The sequence below is a fragment of the Salvelinus alpinus genome, chromosome 18 (genome assembly GCF_045679555.1).
Source record: "Salvelinus alpinus chromosome 18, SLU_Salpinus.1, whole genome shotgun sequence".
NCBI lineage: Eukaryota > Metazoa > Chordata > Actinopteri > Salmoniformes > Salmonidae > Salvelinus > Salvelinus alpinus.
The window spans coordinates 34671255-34695935 of record NC_092103.1 but is presented as its reverse complement, the minus strand read 5'-3'; the positions used below and the strand labels follow the sequence as shown (position 1 = coordinate 34695935).

At 42.0% G+C, this 24681-nt stretch overlaps 1 protein-coding gene and 3 non-coding genes across 4 annotated transcripts; all 4 read right to left on the bottom strand.

The window, feature by feature from the left end:
- Positions 1–13058: 13058 nt before the first annotated feature.
- On the bottom strand, positions 13059–16538 carry rpl37 (ribosomal protein L37). The gene is made up of 4 exons (XM_071351699.1): positions 16453–16538; positions 15666–15801; positions 15159–15243; positions 13059–13171 (listed from the first exon to the last, which is right to left on the bottom strand). Exons 1-4 carry the CDS (start codon positions 16453–16455, stop codon positions 13102–13104), a joined length of 294 nt encoding a protein of 97 aa, XP_071207800.1. The 5' UTR covers positions 16456–16538; the 3' UTR covers positions 13059–13101.
- Positions 13453–13536, bottom strand: LOC139544719 (small nucleolar RNA SNORD72). Its single transcript, XR_011668956.1, has one exon. It is a non-coding gene; the product is annotated as a small nucleolar RNA SNORD72 (small nucleolar RNA).
- Positions 15397–15475, bottom strand: LOC139544717 (small nucleolar RNA SNORD72). The gene has a single exon (XR_011668954.1). It is a non-coding gene; the product is annotated as a small nucleolar RNA SNORD72 (small nucleolar RNA).
- On the bottom strand, positions 15875–15953 carry LOC139544718 (small nucleolar RNA SNORD72). The gene has a single exon (XR_011668955.1). It is a non-coding gene; the product is annotated as a small nucleolar RNA SNORD72 (small nucleolar RNA).
- Positions 16539–24681: the final 8143 nt, after the last annotated feature.

Genomic DNA, 24681 nt, shown 5'->3' with positions numbered 1-24681 from the left:
AAGTATCCCTATTCAACTCCTCTCCGTTTCCATGGATGCCAGGGCACTGGACGGCCGCTCTATTGGAAGAGTCACGCACAGCACAGTTCCCATTAATATGCGGGTATCTGGAAACCACAGTGAGTCAATACAGCTTCTCCTCATTGAGTCTCCCCACATCCCTATTGTTTTGGGATTTTCTCGGCTCCAGAAGCACAACCCCGATATTGACTGGACCACAGATTAAATCCTGGGTTGGAGCCCGTTCTGCCATTAACATTGCCTGAAGGCGGCGCAGCCTTCCCCGGAATGTCTGCCTCCAGGGTTGAGTATGGCCTCGGATCTCTCTGCCATTCCCGCAGAGTACTAGGACCTCCTGGAGGTTTTCAGCAAGGCTCGTGCTACCTCCCTTCCTCCACATCGTCCTCACGATTGTGCTATTGACCTCCTCCTGAGCACCACACCACCTCGAGGCCGGCTATATTCCTTGTCTGGTCCTGAGACCAAGGCCATGGAGGAGTACATCGAGGACTCTCTGGCTGTTGGGAGCATTCATCCTTCTTCCTCTCCTGCTGGCGCAGGATTCTTCTTTGTGGTGAAGAAGGACAAGACTCTGCGTCCATGCATTGATTACCGGGGCCTCAATGACATTACGATCAAAAAACGGTACCCTCTACCACTCCTCTCCTCGGCTTTCAAACCTCTCCAGGGGGCTACCATATTTTCCACACTGGACCTTCGGAATGCCTACCACCTTGTGCAGATACGCGAAGGAGAAAGGTGGAAGACGGCTTTCAACACTGCCAGTGGACACTATGAGTACCTGGTCATGCCGTTTGGACTCACGAACGCGCCCGCTGTCTTCCAGGCCCTGGTCAACCATGTGCTCCGGGACATGTTGAATCATTTTGTTTTTGTCTACCTCGACGACATCCTGGTTTTCTCTCGTTCTGCCCAGGAACACATTCTCCATGTTCGACAGGTCCTTCAGCGCCTCCTGGAAAATCAGTTGTTTGTAAAATCTGAGAAGTGCGAGTTCCACTATCTCCTTTCTGGCATACATCATCGCTGAAGGGAATGTTCAGATGGATCCGGAAAATCAGTGAGAGCGGTGGTGGATTGGCCCCAGCCCAAGTCCAGGGTGCAACTACAACGGTTTCTGGGGTTTTCTCATTTCCACTGCAGTTTCATTCGGGGCTACAGCAACCTGGCGGCCCCCCTCTCTGCACTCACCTCTCCCAAGGTACCGTTCACATGGTCTCCAGCAATGGACAAGGCTTTTGGGGATCTAAAGCAGTGATTTACTACTGCCCCAACCTCATCCATCCGGACCCGACTCGTCAGCTTGTGATTGAGGTTAACGCTTCCGACGTGGGAGTAGGGGCCGTCCTTTCCCAGCGATCCGTCCAGGACCAAAAGCTTCATCTCTGTGCCTTCATGTCCCATGAAGGCAACCTGAAGAGAGGAACTATGATGTTGGGAACCGGGAACTCCTAGCCGTTAAGATGGCTCTGGAGGAGTGGAGGCACTGGCTGGAAGGGGCAGAACATCCATTTTGGTATGGACCGACCATAAGAATTTAGAATACCTCCGCACTGCAAAGCGCCTCAACCCAAGGCAAGCTCGTTGGGCCCTCGTTGGGTTATTTACCAGGTTCAATTTCACCATCTCCTATTGCCCAGGGTCCCAAAACGTGAAGCCGGACGCTCTCTCCTGTCCGTACAGTTCCACTGCCACTCCCTCTGAATCTGAGACCATCCTCCCTGCCTCATGTTTGGTGGCTTTGGTTGTTTGGGGTATTGAGGCTCCGCAAGGCACAATGTCCAATACTGTTGGAAAAGCATTCCAGGTGAAGCTGGTTGAGAGAATGCCAAGAGTGTGCAAAGCTCTCATCAAGGCAAAGAGTGGCTACCTTGAAGAATCTCAAATATAAAATATATTTTGATTTGTTTAACACTTTTGGTTACTACATGATTCCATATGTGTTATTTAATAGTTTTCATGTCTTCACTATTATTCTACAATGTAGAAAATAGTATAAATAAAGAAAAACCCTTGAATGAGTAGGTGTGTCCAAACTTTTGACTGGTACTCTACATTTATTATACATGTAAAGTAATCAATAAATTCTAGTACGGTAACATGAATAAGTATATTTCAAGCTAGAATCCAACAACACGCATCAGGAACTGACCACAACTAAGACAGAGATCAATGACGTCATAGAGAGCTTGAGAACCACATTGCTTCCAGAACCTTTTAAAGTTTTGGAAGAAGATCCCAATTCCATAATAACTTACAAAAGATGAAGATAAGCAAACTGAGGAGAGATACCATGGATTACCGCAATGACAAGGTATACCCTTGGAGGTTTAACGCACCATCGCAGGGCTATGGAAAAGTCTGTTTCAAGGAGAAGCCATCCTTTCCCTCTGGCTCCAACACTTCCAATTTCCAATCCGACTCTGATCAGGAATTTCAACAGGAAGGAGAGCGACACAGCCCTGGAGCACAATCAAGACCACAACAGTACCGCTACAACACCAGACAAAGACGACGCAGAGGGGTCGACGCGGAATAGGGAGAAAGATGTTAGCACGGCCTGAGCAGCAGGACCAGAACCTAATCTTCAACCTGTTTGACAACAACCTGACACTGGCCGAGCTACGCCTTCTTAACAAAGGTTTGTCCTATGTCCACCCTTTTACCACTAATCCATTTAATATAAAAGTTGAGATGTTCAAATTCTATAGCTCCATCAAGTTGAAATACTTCTACAACAAAGACAATGTGCAGGTGTACAATCCCCTACTGAATCCTCACAACAAACCACTGTAAGAGTCAAAATATTTTTTGGTCCACCAGTCAACAATGCCGCTATTGATACTTTTTGTAATCTGGTGGAGAGAGATATTTAATCCTGCAGTCGTCTAAACACAGACATTGAGAAAGTTGATTGTGATACATTATCATCCCTGAGCAGTAACAGCAACGTGGTTTGGAACCCGCTAACAAAGGAGGCGGCTTAGTATTGTTAAATAAAGACAACTATGACTCTGAGATCATGTCCCAACTCTCTAATGAGACTTGTTACAGCAAGTTGAACAGCAACCCTACCAGCATTTACAAGGATGAAATTTACTATTTTCTCCAAAATGCATTGGTAGAGGGCCATATCGCCCAAGCTGAATTCAAGTATCTTACAAAAGACTTCCCTTCAGTCCCTCTTATGTATTGCCTTTTTTATGGTTCAAATTAGAGAAGCCTCCTGGACGGCCTGTTGTAGCATGTAATGGCAGTTTAACTGAACCTATTTCCCTGTCACGCCCTGGCCATAGAGAAGCTTATATTCTCTATTTTGGTTAGGCCAGGGTGTGACTAGGGTGGGCATTCTAGTTTCTTTATTTCTATGTTTTCTGTTTCTATGTTTTGGCAGGGTATGGTTCTCAATCAGGGACAGCTGTCTATCGTTGTCTCTGATTGGGAATCATACTTAGGCAGCCTGTTTTTCCACCTTAGTTGTGGGTAGTTGTCTGAGTTAGTGGCCTGTATAGCCCTAGTCAGCTTCACGGTAGTTTTGTTGTTGTTTTTTGTTTTTGTTGGCGACATTCATAAATAAAGAGAAATGTACACTCACCACACTGCACCTTGGTCCGGTCATTTCCCTGACGACGTTCGTGACATTCCCATTGTGTTGACCGGATGCTACAGTACGTCCTATAGTGGTGCAATTGCCCTCATACTTGAGAGACACTGCCGATTTCATTAAACAACTATCTGAATTTGAAATAGGTGATGACTATTTGGATATCTCTCTCTCATCACCCTAGATGTTGTTTCTTTATGTACTAATGTACCACATTACAAAGGACTGGAGGCTTTAAAGTTATTTTTGGAACAGAGAGGGGACGCCCTCTGCAGGTTTTTTGTTGGACCTGGCGACTATCTACCTGTACAATAACTTATTTTTGTTTGAAGACAGTTACTATTTACAGAAACAGGGAGCAGCTATGGGGCTCCATTTTCTTTCCTTACTATGCTTGTCTATTTTGTGGGTTATCTGGGAGACAAGTTAATTCGGCACAATAACCCGTTCTCCCAACATATACTTATGTGGAAAAGATATATTGATGACGTGTTTCTCTTTGGAAGGGTCCCCTGAATGTGTTTTATGATTTGCTCACTTACCTTAATGATATGGTTCTATTTATCAAGTTCACAGCCGCGATTAGTCATAGCGAGATATCCTTCCTTGATACCCTTGCGCGCCTTGACTAAGGGTCCTTGTCCACAATGTATACAAAGCATACAGACAAGAACAGTATCCTACATGCCTCTAGTGCGCATCCCACATTTCTTAAGAAGGGATTACCATACACACAATTTATGAGACTGAAGTGCATTTGTGCTAGTAAAACAGATGTTGAAAATTAGGCTATGAAAATGTATAGACAGTTTGAGGCCCGCTCATACCCTAAAGAATGGCTTGATGATGCTCTCAGTAGAGCACGTGCCATTGATGAGATCTCAAACAGAAGGGATAACAGTAAAAAAAATGTATATACAGTAATGTGTCTGTACCACAAAATATTGTCCTCTGAGTGATGACGTAACATTAAGGGAGCCATTAAGCAACATTGGAATGTGCTCATAACTGATCCTGCTCGCCAAAATATTTTCTCTGACCCTCCTCTCTTTTCACACTACAGGGCCAGGTATGTCAGGGACTTCATTATTTGTGCTGACACTCATGTCGTCGCCCCCCCCCCCCCCCCTCCCCGTAACAGAAATGATTGAAGACTGGACAAGGTGACTGGCATCTACCATTGCCCTACTTGTGCGACATGTAGGGATTCCTGTAAAAAAGTGAACGTATTCAGCAGGTCTGCCACTGACAAACAATACACTATCAAACAGTTCCTCACACGCAGCTCTTCCAACATCATACACCTTATCTCTTGTCCATGCAGAAAGCAATACGTGGGCAAAACCAGTAGACAGATAAGAACATGTATTATTGAACACAAGAGTGCTGTAAGGAGAAATGATCTTAAATCCCCTACTGCACGTCATTTCTCAGAGGCCGATCACCCCGTCTCCTCCATATCCTTCTGTGCTATACAGCAGATAAAACCTTCACATCTTCTCCAGGCAGAATGCAGGTGGATGTTCTAAAAACTCTCCACCCATCAGCCATGAACTGTTATTGAAGTGTTTTCTAAAACTAATATATTGCCTCTTATTGGTATTCGATACCCATATCTAGTGGTTTCTCTAGGTCCCTAGTCTTACAATCGTGTCTTGTTTATTCTGAGGAAATGTTCACATGGTATATGTAAAAGCAATTATTGATTAAATATCTCTGTCTGCTTTTTTATATTTTGTATATCATGCATTCTATTGTCCTAGGTACTGATTCCATAGATGTTCTGCTGTTTTTTTGCTTGATCGTGTGATTGGTTGACAAGATCACAGCTTGGGACTTTGAAAATGTGTATACTCTCTTTGTTAAAATATGCAATGACAATTTGATGGCCAAATATTATAATGAAGTTGCTATTCATTAGTAATAAAGACCTACATTTAATGACAGGTATTTCAAGTAATAATGCTTTCTACATGAGCACAAAGTTCAAATGTCATAGGCCTATGCAGGTTTTGCCATTGTCTCTTGTCATAATACCATGCCTTCAGAAAGTATTCATAACCCTTAACTAGTTGTTTTGTTGTGTTACAGTCTGAATTCAAAATATATTAAATATATTTGTTTATCTCACCCATCTACACACAATATCCAATAATGACAATGTGAAAACATGTTTTTAGACACTGGGACATTTTGGGAAATGAAATATAGAAATATCTAATTGACATAAGTATTCATACCCCAGAGTCAATACATGTAAGAATCAGCTTACAGTTGTGAGTCTTTCTGGGTAAGTCTCTACGAGCTTTCCACACCTGGATTGTGCAACATTTGCCCAATATTATTTGGAAAAATCTTCAAGCTCTGCCAAATTGGTTGTTGATCATTGCTAGACAACAATTTTTAGGTCTTGCCATAGATTTTCAAGTACATTTCAGTCAGAATTGTAACTCGGCCACTCAGGAACATTCACTGTCTTCTTGATAAGCAACCTCAGTGTAGATTTGGCCTTGTATTTTAGGTTATTTTCCTGCTGAAAGGTGAATTAATCTCCCAGTGTCTGGTGGAGATTTTTTTCCTCCTAGAGGAAACCCTGGTTTCCTCTAGGATTTTACCTGTGCTTAGCTCCATTCTGTTTATTTTTTATCCTATAAAAACTCCCCAGTCCTTAACGATTACAAGCATACCGTTAACATGATGCGGCCACCACTTGAAAATATGGAGAATGGTACTCAGTAATTTGTTGTATTGGATTTGCCCCAAACATAACACTTTGTATTCAGAACAAAAAGTATTTATTTGCCACATTTTTTGCAGCATTACTTTAGTGCCTTGTAGCAAACAGGATGCGTGTTTTGGAATAGTTTTTATTCTGTCAAGGCTTCCTTCTTTTCACTCTGTCAGTTAGGTTAGTATTGTGGAGTAACTACAATGTTGATCAATCCTAAGTTTTCTCCTATCACAGCCATTAAACTATGTAACTGTTTTAAAGTCACCAATCCCTGAGCGGTTTCCTTCCTCTCCGGCAACTGAGTTAGGAAGGACGCCTGTATTTTATAAGTGACTGGTTGAATTGACACACCACCGAAAGTGTAGTTAATACCTTCACCATGCTCAAAGGGATATGCTTTTTTTTTTAACCCATCTACCAATAGGTTCCCTTCTTTGCGAGGCATTGAAAACCTCCCTGGTCTTCGTGATTGAATCTGCTCGACTGAGGGACCTTATATATAATTGTATGTGTCGAGGACAGAGATGAGGTAGTCATTCAAAAATCATGTTAAACACTATAATTGCACACAGAGTGAGTCCATTCTGATTATTATGTGATTTGTAAAGCACATTTTTACTCCTGAACTTATTTAGGCTAGCTATAACAAAGGGGTTGAAATCTAATTGACTCAAGACATTTAATCTTTTCCCTTTTTATTAATTTGTAAACATTTTGAAAACATAATTGCACTTTGACATTATGGGGTATTGTGTGTATGCCAGTTACAACAAATCTCAATTTTAAATGCAGGTTGTAACACAAGACAACATGGAAAAAGTCAAGGGGTGCGAATACTTTCTGAAGGCATTGTGCATACCTTCTGAAAGAGGCAATTTCATCTCTTCTGCCTCGGAGCTGGCCTGTTGCCCGCATCGGTAGGCCAAACCCCTGTGATTGCAAATGTCCGCAAGCGGGACATCCACTATTTTATAGGGATTATGGGTATTTTTAGACATCTGAAACCAACTGGATGAATGTATCACACTAACACAAAAACAATACGTAGCAAACCTAATGTAAACTAGGCTAATAGTCAGCCTACAAGAATACATAGTTTTATTGGGAAATTAGTCAGTATTCAAGCAAGTCGGCTAACCAAGTGTTATAGCACATTAGCTAACTTAAACTATATCAACTAGGCTATATCATAGATAAATACATACACATATTTTCAAAGAAAACACAATTTAATTATACAGTATCTCTATTTGAGCAAAATAAATCGTTTTGATCACAAGAAAATCCTAACAATTCCGGTAAAGAGCGCCACAGTCAGGCAGAAAATTCTGAACGTTCTATCATAAAGTGAGAACAATTAGTTTGCCTGGCTGATATGGCTGCTTTTCACGTTCGTCGTATTGAGGAGACCAAGGCGCAGCGTGATGTGGGGTACCAGATGATCCCAATAATTTAGGTACCCTGGTAAACGATGCACCCCACTGATATGTTATATTGCGAACTGACTGGGACTCGTTGTTGTTTCCCTGTTTACTACTCAAATACATTTGACTTATTAAGTAAAATACGAAAATTTAACTGCAATACACTGGTCTCCAATATATTAGCATAACTAGGCTACACAGAACCACGGCGGCCACATTGTATTGTAACGACTCTGGGTTTATAAGCGCGGAAATCGACTCTACCGCACGAGCATGCTTTTGCGGCACAGTCGATAGCGCGCTGGACCTCGGGCTAGAAGGTCGAGGGTTCCAGACCTGCTCCCTGCTGTTTCATTACAGTATAATTAGAGTATTTTCTTCATATTAAAATGTGTCCCAGTCCGAAATGCCTAGCTCTGCCCACTGGTGCGTGGTTTACGGCGCGCTCTTCGAAATAAGAGCTTGTTTATTTTTCCAACGGATCGAGTTACAGTATCTCACCACACCGGAACAGAATCCTGCACCTCTCCCCTTTGGACCTGGTACCTCTCGTGGCATGACAAATAATTGTAACTGTTTTCAATGTAAACAAGTATAATAAAAGCAATTAGAGTTAATTCAAATGGACTCCTCTGTAATTCTCCTACACCGTAAATAACGTAATGTGAAAACGTGCCTGACATTCTAAGAATTGATTCGGGTTGGGCCGGCCTGGGATTAGCCTATGGTTTGCGCAACATTGTAGCCTATATATCCCAACGCTGCTACTCTGTTATTATCAATGCATAGTCACTTTAATAACTCTACCTACATGTACATATTACCTCAAACAATTCCGAATAATACACCAGGAGTAGTGCTATAACTTAGCCACAGAGTATCAATAGCTTCTTTAAGTTTTAAAAAAAAAATAGCCTAGCTGTGGATTGTGTGTAGCCCAATCACAAGTCATGCCTACAGCCGGGAACGCAGAGGCAAATCTGTGAACATTATGCAGCCAAAACAGTTTTTTCGCAATAATTCAAATACAATAGCAGGGAAACACAGGTTGGAAAGCAAATGGATCCTGTTGAAAAGAGAACACTAATCTGTATGCAGGCTACCAAGTTATCAATTTAGAAATAGGTATATTGAACGAACAGCATTGTAACAGAGAGATAGGCTTTTGGCGTGAGCGCATCGCCATCACTGGTGAGTACGCTGGGCTCGTCTTTTTTTTAACCAAAGCAGTTAAGCCAAAACCACGCCCCGTTATTCAGAGAGGCGTTCTACTACGCTCCCATTGGCTAGCTAGCGCTGTCTCACTCACAGGCGATCAGCGCAGAGACAGTGACCTTCCAAGCTATGAATGGAAATTGTAATTTAACAATTAGGTGCCTACCGTAATGCAGGCCTATTATTATCATGTTTGTTAACATTTGCCAATGTATTTACTTTCAGAGTTTCAATGAGTTGTAAAAATGTCTCAGAGAACTCTGCTGAATTCCCTAAATTGAAGGTCAGCTAAGTTAACCTAGGCTACTTACTAGCTCGGTATTGGAAGTTGTTATATTATAATTTGTAGTCTGTTATCATGTATAAGCATATGCTTATTATTCATGATTTCTCAAATATTTATTAGCTAATCATTCAGTCGAATACGCTATGCAACAGCCATTGAATCTGTCTTTGAGCGTTAAGGACGAGCCATTGAATCTGTCTTTGAGCGTTAAGGACGTTAATGGCTAGTTCTGTCCACAACATTGTTATTACATTTTTCAATCTTGAAATACAAGGGAAAATGTTATTCATCAGTGACTGAAATTTCGCGCTACGTGATATTCACTTCCGGACTTGGAGAGCGCTCAAAACGTTGTAGAACGCCCCTCTGAATAATGGGGCGTGGTTTTGGCTTAACTGTGTTGGGAAAAAGAATGACGCGAACTGCGCATCATCGGGTCAGTCAGTGAAACTGAAATTATAGTCTTTTTTAAGACTATAATTTCCTCCTCATATTGCACAATATGTGTGTCTCCACACACCTAAGCCTAGGCTATTGATGGATTCAAGACAATGTATTTTTTTATTGATCTCAGATGCTCAGTTTGTCAGTGTCAAAGTAGCCTGTCATTTTGATCATTTATGAGGTATTAAAAAAGATTCTGCTAAAGTCTCCAGTCATCTAAAATTATGTAGAATGTGTATTATGTACGAAATGCATTTATAAAAAGCCACATTTTTCCCGGACCCTAGGCTACAAAAAATGTGTGCAACTACTGCAATTGCCTCTAATCTAAATATTTACAAAATAAAAATAAAAAGTAACACAATAAAATAACAATAATGAGGCTATATACAGGGGGTACCGGCACCGAGTCAATGTGTGGGGGTACAGGTTAGTTGAGGTAATTTGTACATGTAGGTAGGGGTAAAGTGACTATGCATAGATAATAAATAGCGAGTAGCAGCAGTGTAAAAACAAAGGAGGGCTTGGGGTAGAAGCTGTTAAGGAGCCTTTTGGACCTAGACTTAGCGCTCCGGTGCTGCTTGCCGTGCGGTAGCAGAGAGAACAGTCTATTTTTTGGTCCTTCCTCTTACACCGCCTAGTATATAGGTCCTGGATGGCAGGAAGCGTGGCCCCAGTGATGTACTGGGCCGTACGCACTATCCTCTGTAGCGCCTTACGGTCGGATGTCAAGCAGTTGCCATTCCAGGCGGTGATGCAACCGGTCAGGATGCTCTCGATGGTGCAGCTGTAGAACTTTTTTAGGATCTGAGGACCCATGACAAATCTTTTCAGTCTCCCGAGGGGGAAAAGGCATTGTCGTGCCCTCTCCATGACTTTCCTGGTGTGTTTGGACCATAGTTTATTAGTTTGTTGGTGATGTGGACACCAATGAACTTGAAACTCTGGACCCGCTCCGCTACAGCCCCGTCGATGTGAATGGGGGCGTGTTGGTCCCTCCTTTTCCTGTAGTCCACGATCATCTCCTTTGTCTTGCTCACATTGAGGGAGGGGGGTTGTTGTCTTGGCACCACACTGCCAGGTCTCTGACCTCCTCCCTATAGCCTGTCTCATCGTTGTCGGTGATCAGGTCTACCACCATTGTGTCGTAAGCAAACTTAATGATGGTGTTGGAGTCATGCTTGGCCACGCAGTCGTGGGTGCACAGGGAGTGCAAGAGGGGGCGGTATGATCTAGGGTTTCCGTGTTTTTTGGTTGGGGGGGGTTAAAGCCTATCAGTCTAATCGGGAGTAGGGCCTATAGCCTAAAATAGAACATCATGCATTCAAGTGTTTGACCTGCAGGACCTTCTAACCTGGATGCATGGGATTTGTCAGATATAAAGTCGGATGGTTTCGTTGCATCCAATAGCAGTGTACGCGATAAGGTAACACAAGGAGCCGCTTGTAGATTTACAGCTCTAACGCACATCCACCTCCGACACAGCCAAATCAACCACTATGCAGGTGTCGACCAACGCTAATCTGATTGAATCAAGCCCAAGAACGTTCAGTTTGAGTTTTTTCCTGTTTGCATGGATTTTGTCCATAGATCCTGTTGCGTTATTCACTCAGTTGCCATACCCACTCATTACCTTGGGCCCCTAGGGGCTGTGTGTGTGTAACGTTTCACATTAAAACATGTTTCTATATTTCATCCAATTATTTGAATTACTTTTAATTGTAGGTCAACCATTCTTCACTTTTGATGACAAAAATATGTGGCTCACAAGATAAAGATACGGTGGAACAGGAAAACGGACAGGGATTTGTCTACCCTAAATGTACCATCATCAAGCAGCTTAGGGAAGAGATCCTCCGGCTGTTAGCTCGGCTGCAAAAAAAAAGGATAACCTGCTTTCTAAGTATGCCGACCTTGCTGTAACCCACGCAAACTGAATCAGTTTTAAATGCCCCAATAATAAAGATGTCGATGAGTCGGGTGGCGTTGATCTGTCCCAATCCGATGGACAGATGTTAAGCTCAACTCCGTGGCCCAAGGGAGACTGGACACTTAGGCATAGGAGATTGGGGAGACAGTCTGGCCACCCTTCATCTATCCGAGAAGATCCGATCAACTATCAAATAGCTTTGCCCAGCTTGAGACGGACCTATCAGCCACGGGAGTCAGCACTGATCCTGGTGTATACCAACAGCCGGCGGCCGCCCAATGCCCCCCCCCCCCCCCCCGTTCACTTCCCCATCGGAGTCCATCACAACCACTATCATTGTGGACAGCTCGATGGTGAGAGTTTGGCCTGCCTACGATCTGTGGACCGACCAAGGTCCACTGTCACCCAGGGGCATGTGTCCATGAGGGTGACTTAAAAGCATATGTACCCAGTAGTTCCCTCAGGCACTGGCCTTTTAACTATCCCAAAGCCTAGGACCAATAGGCAGCCTTTAGTTATGACACCAGGCTCTGGAATAGCCTGTCAGAGTACCTGAGGGGGGCCAAAACTGTGGACATGAGATCTTACATCATTTCAGCTGTTTTTTAGTCATTCAATGTGTAATTATTTTAATTAGAAAGGTCAGTTAAGAACAAATTGTTATTTACAATGACGGCCTACCCCTGGCCAATTGTGCACCACCCTATGGGACTCCCAATCACAGCCGGATGTGATACAGCCTGGATTCAAACCAGGGACTGTAGTGACACCTCTTGCACTGAGATGCAGTGCCTTAGACCACTGCGGAGAAGCTTTTGTTTTTTCCAGTAAAGCGTACTGTTTCAGTCCATGTCTGAAATGTGCTGTATAAATACAGCTCGATTTGATAATCACATATCTGAACACGTGGCCAATATAATGTGATAATCACATATCTGAATACGCGACCAATAAAATTTGATTTGACGTAGAACCTAAATGTTACCCCATAACATATTGTTCCCCAGCTTTTGCAATGCCAGGATTGTGGGTTTGATTACCAGGACCACCCATACTTAAATGTATGTATGACTAAGTCAATTTGGATAAAAGTCTGCTAAATGGCCTATTTTATAATCTTACCACAGAACTATAAAAAAGTTCTTATCCATACCATTTCCATGGCCGTTATAGGCTGTCAACCGATGATTAAAGCAATGGCATGAATGCTTGCACTAAATTGGAGCAAATGTGCAAGTAGACAGAAAAACATACACAGAAAAAAAGTAAGTAGGATAAGAAAATATTTTTTTCAATTGGGATTGGTGAACCCCAGTGCACTGCACAGTTCACGCTTATCTGTTGTGGAAAGAATTAATGGATGATCCATGTTATACTGAGAAAAAACCCAGACGACTCAAAACTATCAACAGCACATTTATTTAAACAAGTAAATCCAAAGTGTGTCTAGGACGAGCTGGAGGCAGCCACTGCAGCACGCTTAGGCTTTGGGGTGGTCCCTTCCCGGAACCCGTTCCTGAAAAGGTGGGGAAAGAAAACAAGACATCTGTACATTATGTAGAAGACTTGAATTGTAACGTTACGGATCACCTAAGGTAATAAGCAACATTTCTTTCAGTCACCAAGGTGGTCTTCACAGTTTGTGGTGTTATTTGTGGAAGTCTGTTGGATGCATATGCTAGTGCTGATCCAACTACGTAACAGATGGCCATAAACAGATGTAGCAGAATACATAATTCTACATGGTTTTCAGAACTCTTCTCAGGGACCCCTAGGTCACAACTGATGGGGTAGTGAAGCTTGCTTTAGTAAAGATCTTAAAAATAAATCACTGTGATGTCATCAGTTCAGACATTTATTTTGTGACATCATTGGCAAGCTCATTTCTGCTAGCATTATTTCAAAGCAACAGTTGTAACAGAGCAAACAGGCAGATTTCAGTGGCTTATTGGCCACAATCACAAATAACAGAGCACCAACAACCACAATTTAACTCACATTGTAGAATGACCTGCATGTCTTTAGCATTTGATTAACTTCTTGTGGGCAGGGGGCAGCATTTTCACTTTCGGATAAATAGCATGCCACAATTCAACTGCCTGCTACTCATCCCCAGAATATAAGATATGCATATTATTAGTAGATTTGGATAGAAAACACTCTGAAGTTTCTGTTTGAATCATGTCTGTGAGAATAACAGAACTTATGTAGCAGGCAAAACCCTGAGGACAAACCATTCAGAATTTTTATTTTTTGATGTCACTGTCTTTTCAATGAGATTTCTTAGAGACACCAGATTTCTAATGGACTAGCTTGCTGTTCCTACCGCTTCCACTGGATGTCACCAGTCCTTGGAAATCAGTTGAGGTTATTCCTTTGTGTAATGAAGAAGTAGGGCTATCGTAAATGAGGGTCACATGAAGTAAATTTTTTGAGAGGCACGTAACGAAAAAAGTTGCGTCAGTTTGTTTACTTTTTGTATTGAAAACAGATCATCCCGTCTTCAAATTGATCGATTATTAACGTTTAAAAATACCTAACGTTGTATTACAAAAGTAGTTTGAAATGTTTTGGTAAAGTTTACATGTAACTTTTGATATATTTTGTAGTGAAGTGGCAAAAGTCGGGAAGCTGTGTTTTTCTGGATGAAACGGTCCTAATAAATTGACATTTTGGATATATATATCGACGGAATTAATCGAACAAAAGGACCATTTGTGATGTTTATGGGACATATTGGAGTGCCAACAAAATAATTTCGTCAAAGGTAAGGCATGATTTATATTTTATTTCTGCGTTTTGTGTCGTGCTTGCAGTGTTGAAATATGCTTCTCTCTTTGTTTACTGTTGTGCTATCATCAGATAATAGCATCTTATGCTTTTGCCGAAAAGCCTTTTTGAAATCTGACATGTTGGCTGGATTCACAACGAGTGTAGCTTTAATTTGGTATCTTACATGTGTGATTTAATGAAAGTTTGATTTTTATTTGAATATGGCGCGCTGTATTTTCCCTGGCTATTGGCCGGTGGGACGATTGCGTCCCACCTGCCCCAGAGAGGTTAACTAAGGCCCCTGAGAGCCAGTCCTGCAGGTTTTCATTTCTCCACGGAGGGTCGAGTGTCTGCTGGTTCTCTCTCCACCCTAACTAATTAATCATCCAAGGTCACCAATTAGTAAAGGAACTCCCCTCAACAAAAAAAACCTACAGACACTGCCCTCCGTGGAATGAGTTTGACACCCCTGCACTAATGTTAACGATTGGCTGGAGTCCACACAAACCAGGGTCGCTGTCAGTAGACAGGAATCAGGAGAAAACGCTTTGAAAGGGGAATTATCATCCTACTTGAACTTGTCCAATAAGAATGCCATTTCCAGATCCAAACATTTTACCATGTGCCCTACTGAATGACCTTGGTTTTCCAGGCAATGAAGAAAAAGGAAAATAATTTCAGTAGTACTGTCTACCGCTGGCTTTACATGAGTGCTCTGTTGATGTGCTCACCTGAATCTGCGGTAGACGACTCGCAGGTGTCTCAGGCGGCCGGACCCAGTGGTGTTCCTCCTCTTGGCCTTAGCGCTCCAGTTGTCTACAGAAAGAACGGTCAATACACAAGTTGTCACAAAGCGGGATCAAAGGTTTGAGGCAAACGTTCCCAAATATCCTCACTCCTGTCAACAGACGTGGGAGCACACATTATGGAAAGATCTGTCAACCAATGTGCATACTTGGAGAGGCTGGGGTCTCGTCTCAGTCACAAAGTAAGAATCACTGAAATTCATATGTTCAGACATTTATATTGAAAACATCATTGACAAGACACTGGGCCGTAAACATTGATTGTGTCATGCTGTACTGTGTCAAATATTCTAACAAGTCAACAAGGCAAGCAGTAAAATACAATGCAGTAACAACCCTCATTATTCAACAATGCCCACAGGTCTGACATCTTGGTTACAATATAGCAGTTTTTACAATAAATCAATTGATCGTTCAAGTAATGGCACTTACACCGTCTCTTGCGTTTCTCGGGATACCCACACTTCCCGCAGGACGACTTCTGCAGGTGGTAAGCCTTGGAGCCACAGCGACGGCACAGAGCGTGCGTCTTATTACGCCGCTTTCCGAAGGACGATGTACCCTTCGTCTGAAACACACAAGGTCCATAAGTTAACCAAATATATCTTTGTCATCCAGTGAGCATGAATGGATTAGTCGGGATCATGTCTCAGCCAACAAGTAAGAATCACTGAAATTCATATGTTCAGACATTTGTATTGAAAACATCATTGACAAGACTGCCGACTGTATGCTAAGGTAATCAAGCTGGACTACGAACGTTTCTAGTCAAATTCCTGGCAACTTAGTTCAATGTTTGCTTGAGGCAAGGCAGCTAACGTTAGCAATGCTTTCTTTGCTAGAAAGTTGACGTTAGCCATGTTGACTACCGGTAGATAGGCATTGAGCTAGCTAGATATATACATGTTCACATTTATTTAAGTCGCGAGAATAACGCATAGTAAATTCTCCACACCCGAAATAAAGTGTGCTTTAGTTGAAAGAGCACATTACTTTGCCGGTAGCAAGCTAACTAGCTGAATAGGCAAGATAGCTAGCAAGCTTTTAGGCAAGCAAACATTCAAGGTTTTTATACACCATCTAACGTTGCATCAAAAACAATATCGATGAGAAACCATTACTTGTGATTAAAAGTCGTAAATCACAACAATTTATGGTAAAATAAACAGATACAGAAATAGATGTTGTACGATACATCTATGACTATTTTTCCACTCACCATTTTCTTCCTATGGGTGGGTGAAAAGAGACCGGAAAAGCGCTCGGTGTTGCATTAAATCCCAACCGAGGTTGTTCCGGTGTAACAGTAAAAAAAAATTTTTTTATTTTTATTTCACCTTTATTTAACCAGGTAGGCAAGTTGAGAACAAGTTCTCCTTTACAATTGCGACCTGGCTAAGATAAAGCAAAGCAGTTCGACACATAAAACAACACAGAGTTACACATGGAGTAAAACAAACATACAGTCAATAATACAGTAGAAAAATAAGTCTATATAAAATGTGAGCAAGTGAGGTGAGATAAGGGAGGTGAAGGCAAAAAAAAAGGCCATGGTGGCGAAGTAAATACAATATAGCAAGTAAAACATTGTAATGGTTGATTTGCAGTGGAAGAATGTGCAAAGTAGAGATAGAAATAATGAGGTGCAAAGGAGCAAAATAAATAAATAAATACAGTAGGGAAAGAGGTAGTTGTTTGGGCGAAATTATAGATGGGCTATGTACAGGTGCAGTAATCTGTGAGCTGCTCTGACAGCTGGTGCGTAAAGCTAGTGAGGGAGATAAGTGTTTCCAGTTTCAGAGATTTTTGTAGTTCGTTCCAGTCATTGGCAGCAGAGAACTGGAAGGAGAGGAAGCCAAAGGAGGAATTGGCTTTGGGGGTGACCAGAGAGATATACCTGCTGGAGCGCGTGCTACAGGTGGGTGCTGCTATGGTGACCAGCGAGCTGAGATTAGGAGGGACTTTACCTAGCAGGGTCTTGTAGATGACCTGGAGCCAGTGGGTTTGGCGACGAGTATGAAGCGAGGGCCAGCCAACGAGAGCGTACAGGTCGCAGTGGTGGGTAGTATATGGGGCTTTGGTGACAAAACGGATGGCACTGTGATAGACTGCATCCAATTTATTGAGTAGGGTATTGGAGGCTATTTTGTAAATGAGCCCCCTTAATTAGGACAAGCGTTTATTTCAACAAATAGCCGACAGAGTACTAAGGATGTAAACATTGATTTTAATACACTACTCATGGCAAATCCGATCAATTTGTTTTGTTGTTCATGTCAGGTACGGGCCATGTTTGAATACTTTAAAATGCATACTTCCTTCTTCACTGTTACACACATCCAATCATGTTGAATCAGTGATTACTCCAAGGAAGGGAAGAGGAAGAGGGAAGGATATAATTTTAAAAGTATTCTATCTGGGCCACTTCTATAGCTTGCTTCTGAAATGGATATGAATTCACAGATTTCTTCCTTAGCCTATCAAGATAAGGAGTCCACAACGTTCATCAATACAGAAGTCCTGCTTTGAAAGACTACACAAGTGGAGTAGCATACAACACAAATAATCCATTTCAATCTGTCAATCAATGTCATATTGTGATCATCATAGGTTATATAAAAGTTAAATTAAAACATTTAAAATAAATATTAATAACTGATGTGTTTGCAACGTCAATTGCTTTTGAGTGTAATGTTTTTTTTTGCCACCAGATGTTGCCATTCAGCTGCTGGTGGCTAGGAGGGACAATGATCTAAAGCAGCTTCATCTCCTGTATGCTTTCCCTCATCTGAAACCGATTTAACTGTAAAGTTTAAGTGCATTCCTGCTGGGTATCCGCCATATTGCTATTCACAGATTTGTAAAGCGGAAGGAGAGAGGAAAATGACAGGGATCCACTCTGGATAAATGGACATGGACTCACTGAATGAGCATGTGATGTGAACTGACTAAAAATTGAGTTTATGTTGTGCATTTAGTTTTTCAATGGCAAAAACAGAATTATGTATATTTCTAACGTGTATATTGTGACATTATGCTCCCGGGAATTGTATAAACATTGCTGTCTGTCTCTCTGACATTAAAAACAATGTTTTAATATTCAAATTCGATCTCCAGCTGTCCCATAGTAATGAACGTACCGAGAGTCGGGACGAGACCAGTGATGCCAATTTAGCAATTTTGTTGCTAGATTTAGCAACTTTTCAGAGTACCCTGGCAACAAAAAATTCAAACAGCACCTAGCAACAAATTTACCTACTTTAAAAAATATATTTTGAACTTTTAGCAACTTTTGAAAAGTGACTCAAACAAAATCCATTTCCCCTCTAAATGACACAAAAACGATTTTTCTCTGTCACACACTCAGTCACAACACACGTGCCTGGCTGCAAAAGTGCATTGTGAGTGACGTCAGCAGCAGGCGCTCAGCTCTTTCACAGGCAGCAGCAGGCCAGCAGCAATTTCAGCAAATTGCTAATCATTGTTGGCTGACTGTAGTATGCGTTCCACGAGACAAACCCAATGAATATAGTTGGTCACAAATGTTTGATCTTGAACAGAACTTACAACATCAATCAACATGTCTCAATCAAAATTGTACAGTAAAGTACAGAAAAGAGTAGGAGTCTGTACCTGAATTTAAAGGGTGGCTGAAGCCAGTAATTGGGGATGATTGTTGGGCATACTGTGCGTACTGCAAATCAGATATCCTTGCAAAAATGTATGACATCAAAAAAACATTGTTTTTACAGCAAAGCATATAAATAAATCAAAACTGTACAACCCCACAACGCAGTCTACATTACCACAGTTGGTTAAGAAAGTGGATAACTGCAAAAGAGCAGAAGCTACTATGCCAATGGCCATTGCGGAGCATTGTTCGCTGCTAGCATGCGACCATTTAGGTATGGCTTGTATAGCTGCCTTTTCAGATTCTGTGGCAGCAACAAACTTCCAAATGCACCGCACCGAGTGCACAGAAATGATTAGGGGAGTACTGGCTCTTTATATTCTCAAAAGAGTAACATTAGATGTGGGGGATGTGAAGTTCAGTCTCCTTTTGGATGAGTCCACTGATGTCAGTGTCTTGAAATACTTGGGTGTGGTGATTCGGTATTTCAGTGCTAAAAAAAGAACCGTTGTGTCCACATTTCTTGGTCTGGTTGAATTGGAGGGGGGCGATGCCAGATCAATAGCAAAGGCGGTAGTTGAGTTTCTTGAGAAGTGTAACCTTAAAAAAGAGAATCTTCAGGGTATTGGCACTGATAATGCGTCCGTGATGACTGGGGTGCACAATGGGGTGCACAAGATTTTAAAGGAAGAATGTGCATTGCCCAATTTGCTACTCATCCGCTGTGTGTGCCATTCTTTACAATTGGCTGTCAGTGCAGCATCCAAAGAAACCATCCCTAGGAGTGTTGAGTACTTAATCAGAGAAACCTGCAACTGGTTTTCGATTTCCCCAAAACGGCGCGAGGCGTACAAAGCAGTGTATGCCACCATTAATTGTGGCCAGAAACCCCTGCAGATCACCAAAGTGTGTGCCACACGTTGGCTATCGATTGAGCCTGCGGTAACTCGTATATTGAGCCAGTGGGAAGAACTGCAACTCCACTTTGAGGTGACCAAGGCCAGTGAGCGTTGCTACATGGCGGATGTGCTCCACTCCATGTACAAGACCAACTATGTCTACCTGACATTCTTGAAATCAATCCTGTCCGATGTACAAGTTGCACTGAAGTCATTTGAGGGAGAGCAAACAGATCCTGTCAAGCTTTTGGACAATCTGGTACACCTCTTAACATCAATTTGCAGCAGAGTAGTCAAACCTATGGCAAAAATTGATGTCCTGAAGGATGCCATTGATGGACATCTCAGTCCATCACCATACCTTGGGTACCTTTTCGAGAGCACGGTGTACCAACTCAGTATTGCGCCAGAGGACAAAAAGGTCATTCGGAGACAGTGCATCAACTACATTGTTGCTTTAAGCAAGGAGCTGCAAGCAAGGCTCCCAGACAACCTTGAAGCCTTGCGAAACATGGCCTTGTTCAGTGTTAAGGAAATGCTAAAGCACAATAAAGGCACCACTGAAATTATTAAAGTAGCTGAGCTACTGGGGTACCAGCCACAAACAATTGATCAAATTGTTTCCCAATGGAGAAACATCCATCTGTTTAGGTGGGACTCAACTGAAAATACAGTCGAGTTTTGGAGTGAAGTCAATAACTACACGGACTCTTCCGGGTCAAATCCTTATGAAGAACTGTGCAAAGCTACACTGAACGGCTGTTCAGCCAAATGAGTGTGGTCAAGTCAAAGTTAAGAAATAAAATGTCATTGCACACTCTCAACTCCATACTCCTGGTGCGGTATGGACTGAAGCTGGCTGGTGATACCTGTTACCAGCATAAACTACCAAGTGAAGTTCTGCAGCAGTTTGGCACCACAGCAGCAAACAGCTTTAAGGCCACTCCATCCTCTACTGCTGGTTCCAGCTCCGTGACAATGCAGTTGGACAGTGAAGATGAAGAGGATTTCCTTGCCATTCTATGATTCATCATATTTACAGTACGTATGCAAGGAGTGGACTTTCTGGAACTGGCGGAGACACACAGCTGATGGTGGCAGTGTGCACTGCAGTGTGTGCGAGAACAGTGGCAATATCTGTAGGAAACCATTGAGCAGCTAGCCAGCCAAGCTGCACAACAACCTGGAGAGAGCTGGAGAGAGATGCCTAGCGCACACATCATTATTTGAGTTAAGTTGCTTGTTCAATAAGATAGCATATATACCTTGAACCTATAATTGTTGATCAGTTAGGTAGCATGTTAACTAACTACCAATACACTGCTTAAAACTATATTTGTTCAGAATGTGTAGGTTTACTAGTTAAAAAGAAAATAAATAAAATGTAATTGTTCAATAATGTGTAATTGTTCAATAATTCTGTGTTGTGTTTAAAAAACAAAAATAGGTGATCATATAAAATGTTTCGTGTTTATATTACTTTCACAGATAAAAATATATGATAATAAACAAACAAATCTAAACTAACAAATGTCAAATCATATTTTTCGCAGAGATGGCCAGTCAATTTGAGTAACGTTATTGTGTATTCTACGTAATGACACAGTTTTACGTTATTACGTAATGATGTCATCGCGCAATGACATCACAACGTCATTTAGCAACTTTTAGCAACAAATCGACCTGCCTCTAGCAACTTCCCCTGAAAATGAGTTGGCAACACTGGACGAGTGTCACGCCCTGACCTTAGAGAGCCTGTTTATTCTCTATTTTGGTTAGGTCAGGGTGTGACTAGGGTGGGTACTCTAGTTTTTTGTATTTCTATGTTGGCCTGGTATGGTTCCCAATCAGAGGCAGCTGTCTATCGTTGTCTCTGATTGGGGATCATATTTAGGCAGACTTTTTCCACCTGTTGTGTGTGGGATCTTGATTTTGTATTGTTGCTTTTTAGCCCTACAAAGCTGTACGTTTCGTTTGTTACTGTTTCTTGTTTTGTGCCGGTTATCATTAATAAAAAATTATTAACCTACCCCACGCTGCATCTTGGTCCGACCTTTCTTCCAACAACGATCGTTATAACGAGACAGGCAGGCAGTGTTTCTCAGCCAGTCAAAATCATGAATCATTTTTATGAATATACAGTGTGTTCGGAAAGTATTCAGATCCCTTGACTTTTTCCACATTTAGTTACGTTACAGCCTTATTCTAAAATTAATTGAATCTTTTTTTCCCCTCATCAACCTACACACAATACCCCATAATGACAAAGCAAAAACAGCTTTTTAGAAATAATAAGATGAAAAAAAACAGAAATACCTTATTTACATAAGTACTCAGACCCTTTGCTATGAGACTCGAAACTGAGCTCAGGTGCACACTGTTTCCATTGATCATGCTTGAGATGTTTCTACAACTTGATTGGAGTCCACCTGTGGTGAAATCAATTAATTGGACATGATTTGGAAAGGCACACACCTGTCTATATAAGGTCCCACAGTTGACAATGCATGTCAGAGCAAAAACCAAGCCATGAGGTCATAGGAATTGTCCATAGAGCGCAGAGACAGGATTGTGTCGAGGCAAAGATCTGGGGAAGGGTACCAAAAAATGTCTGCAACATTGAAGGTCCCCAAGAACACAGTGGCCTCCATCATTCTTAAGTGGAAGAAGTTTGGAACCACCAAGATTCTTCCTAGAGCTGGCCACCCGGCCAAACTGAGCAATCAGGGGAGAAGGGCCTTGGTCAGGGAGGTGACCAAGAACCCGATGGTCACTCTAACAGAAACTCCTGAGCTCTCTAGAGATGAGAGAACATTCTAGAACGACAACCATCTCTGCTGCACTCCACCAGTCAGGCCTTTATGGTAGAGTGGCCAGACAGAAGCCATTCCTCAGGAAAAAAACACGACAGCCCGCTTGGAGTTTGCTAAATAGCACCTTAAAGACTCTCAGACCATGAGAAACAAGATTCTCTGGTCTGATGAAACCAAGATTGAACTCTCTGGCCTGAATGCCAAACGTCACACCTGGAGGAATCCTGGCACCATACCTACGGTGAAGCATGGTGGTGGCAGCATCATGCTGCAGGGATGTTTTTCAGTGGCAGGGACTGGGAGACTAGTCAGGATCAAGGGAAATATGAATGGAGAAATGTACAGAGAGATCCTTAATTAAAATCTGCTCCAGAGTGCTCAGGACCTCAGACTGGGGCGAAGATTCACCTTCCAACAGGACAATGACTGTTAGCACACAGCCAAGACAACGCAGCAGTGGCTTCGGGACGAGTCTCTGAATGTCCTTGAGTGGCCCAGCAAGAGCCCGGACTTGAACCTGATCGAACAGCTCTGGAGAGACCTGAATCGCGCCTCATTAGCTCATTGTTATGGATGTATCCAAATAAATTTCACTAGAAAACAGCTTAAACTAATGAAAAGGCAGCTACTTTGCTGTTATTCTGGCTGTAAGTTAGCCGTAGTTGGCTAGCTAGCAAGCAAGTATGACAATGGAACATTTAGAATGAACGACTGGGTTCATAGATACAGTGCAAAAAGACTGAATGTCTCTAACAACCAAACCAATAGAACAAACGACCAGCCGGCTTGGGTAGCAACCCTAGGTTTGTGTCAGTACTATATCTTGTGGAAGGATAAAATAGTATGAATAAATGAATCAAGATTTAAAAAAAATATAGAAATCACATGTTGGTAACCCGTTGTATAAGAGCGATAATGCAGTCGAAGACAGTGTTTGGAGGATATATTTGCACGGTTAGCCGGCCTTGGACTTCGTGTCGGGCCTAACAACACCAGTGTCAATATATCCTCCAAACACCGGTTTCTCGGGCATTATCACTTCAATCATTTTTATCAGTAAGAAAAGGTATTTTGAGTGGTATAGTTGATGACAGTAATTATTGTTGTATTTTCGCACAAAACTCAGATTAGATGTATCGGGGTTAGTGCACCTACAACAAATACTATGGTATTTTATATTGTTTTTAGACACATTCACATAGTGATATAAAATGTAACTTCTTCCTATAAAGTATCCCAGTACAACCAAGTTAATAACTTTGAAAAATATAAAAAGTCAAATTCATTCCTTTGAATGATAATTATAAAAAAATATATATTTGGTCAAATTAGGGGTCTAAGGCACTGCATCGCAGTGTTGCGGTGTCACTACAGCCTGGGGTTTGATCCTGTGTCACTACCTGCCGTGTCATTACTGGCCGTGATCGGGAGTCCTATAGGATGTCGCAAAATTCGCCCAGTGTCGTCTGGGGAGGGTTTGGCCGGGGGGGGCTTCACTTGGCTCATCGCGCTCTAGCGACTCCTTGTGGTGGGCCGGGCGCCTGCAGGCTGATTTCGATCATCAGTTGAACAGTTTCCTCCGACACATTGATGCAGCTGGCTTCTGGGTTAAGCGAGCGCGTGTTAAGAAGTGCGGTTTGGCGTGTCATGTTTCGGAGGATGCATGACTTGACTTTCGCCTCTCCCGAGCCCGTTGGGGAGTTGCACCGATGATACGAGATGGTAATCATGTAATTGGGGAGAAAAGGTTGGTAAAAAAAAGATAATAATAATAATAATAATTTGTTTATCATTTTTTTTTTTCATCCAAATATTTGTTTCAAATTTTTGTTTTGTTTTATTACCCCGTATTTTTAGGATCAAAGACTGTTACAATTAACCCAGTAGGTGTGGTTAAATGTAACATTTCACCTCTGACACTTTTGGTTTGAATTGTAAATGACTGGCATGTCCCAGAAACGTAGTTACAGTGAGTAATGGTAGCTGAGATATGTATGTTGTTTGAATACAATTTTTTTAGAGTTTGATTAAAAACATGCTTTTTTGTCATTAAGGAGGCTATAGTCATTCTATAAGCTTTTTAAATGTTTTTTGTTTGTTTTATA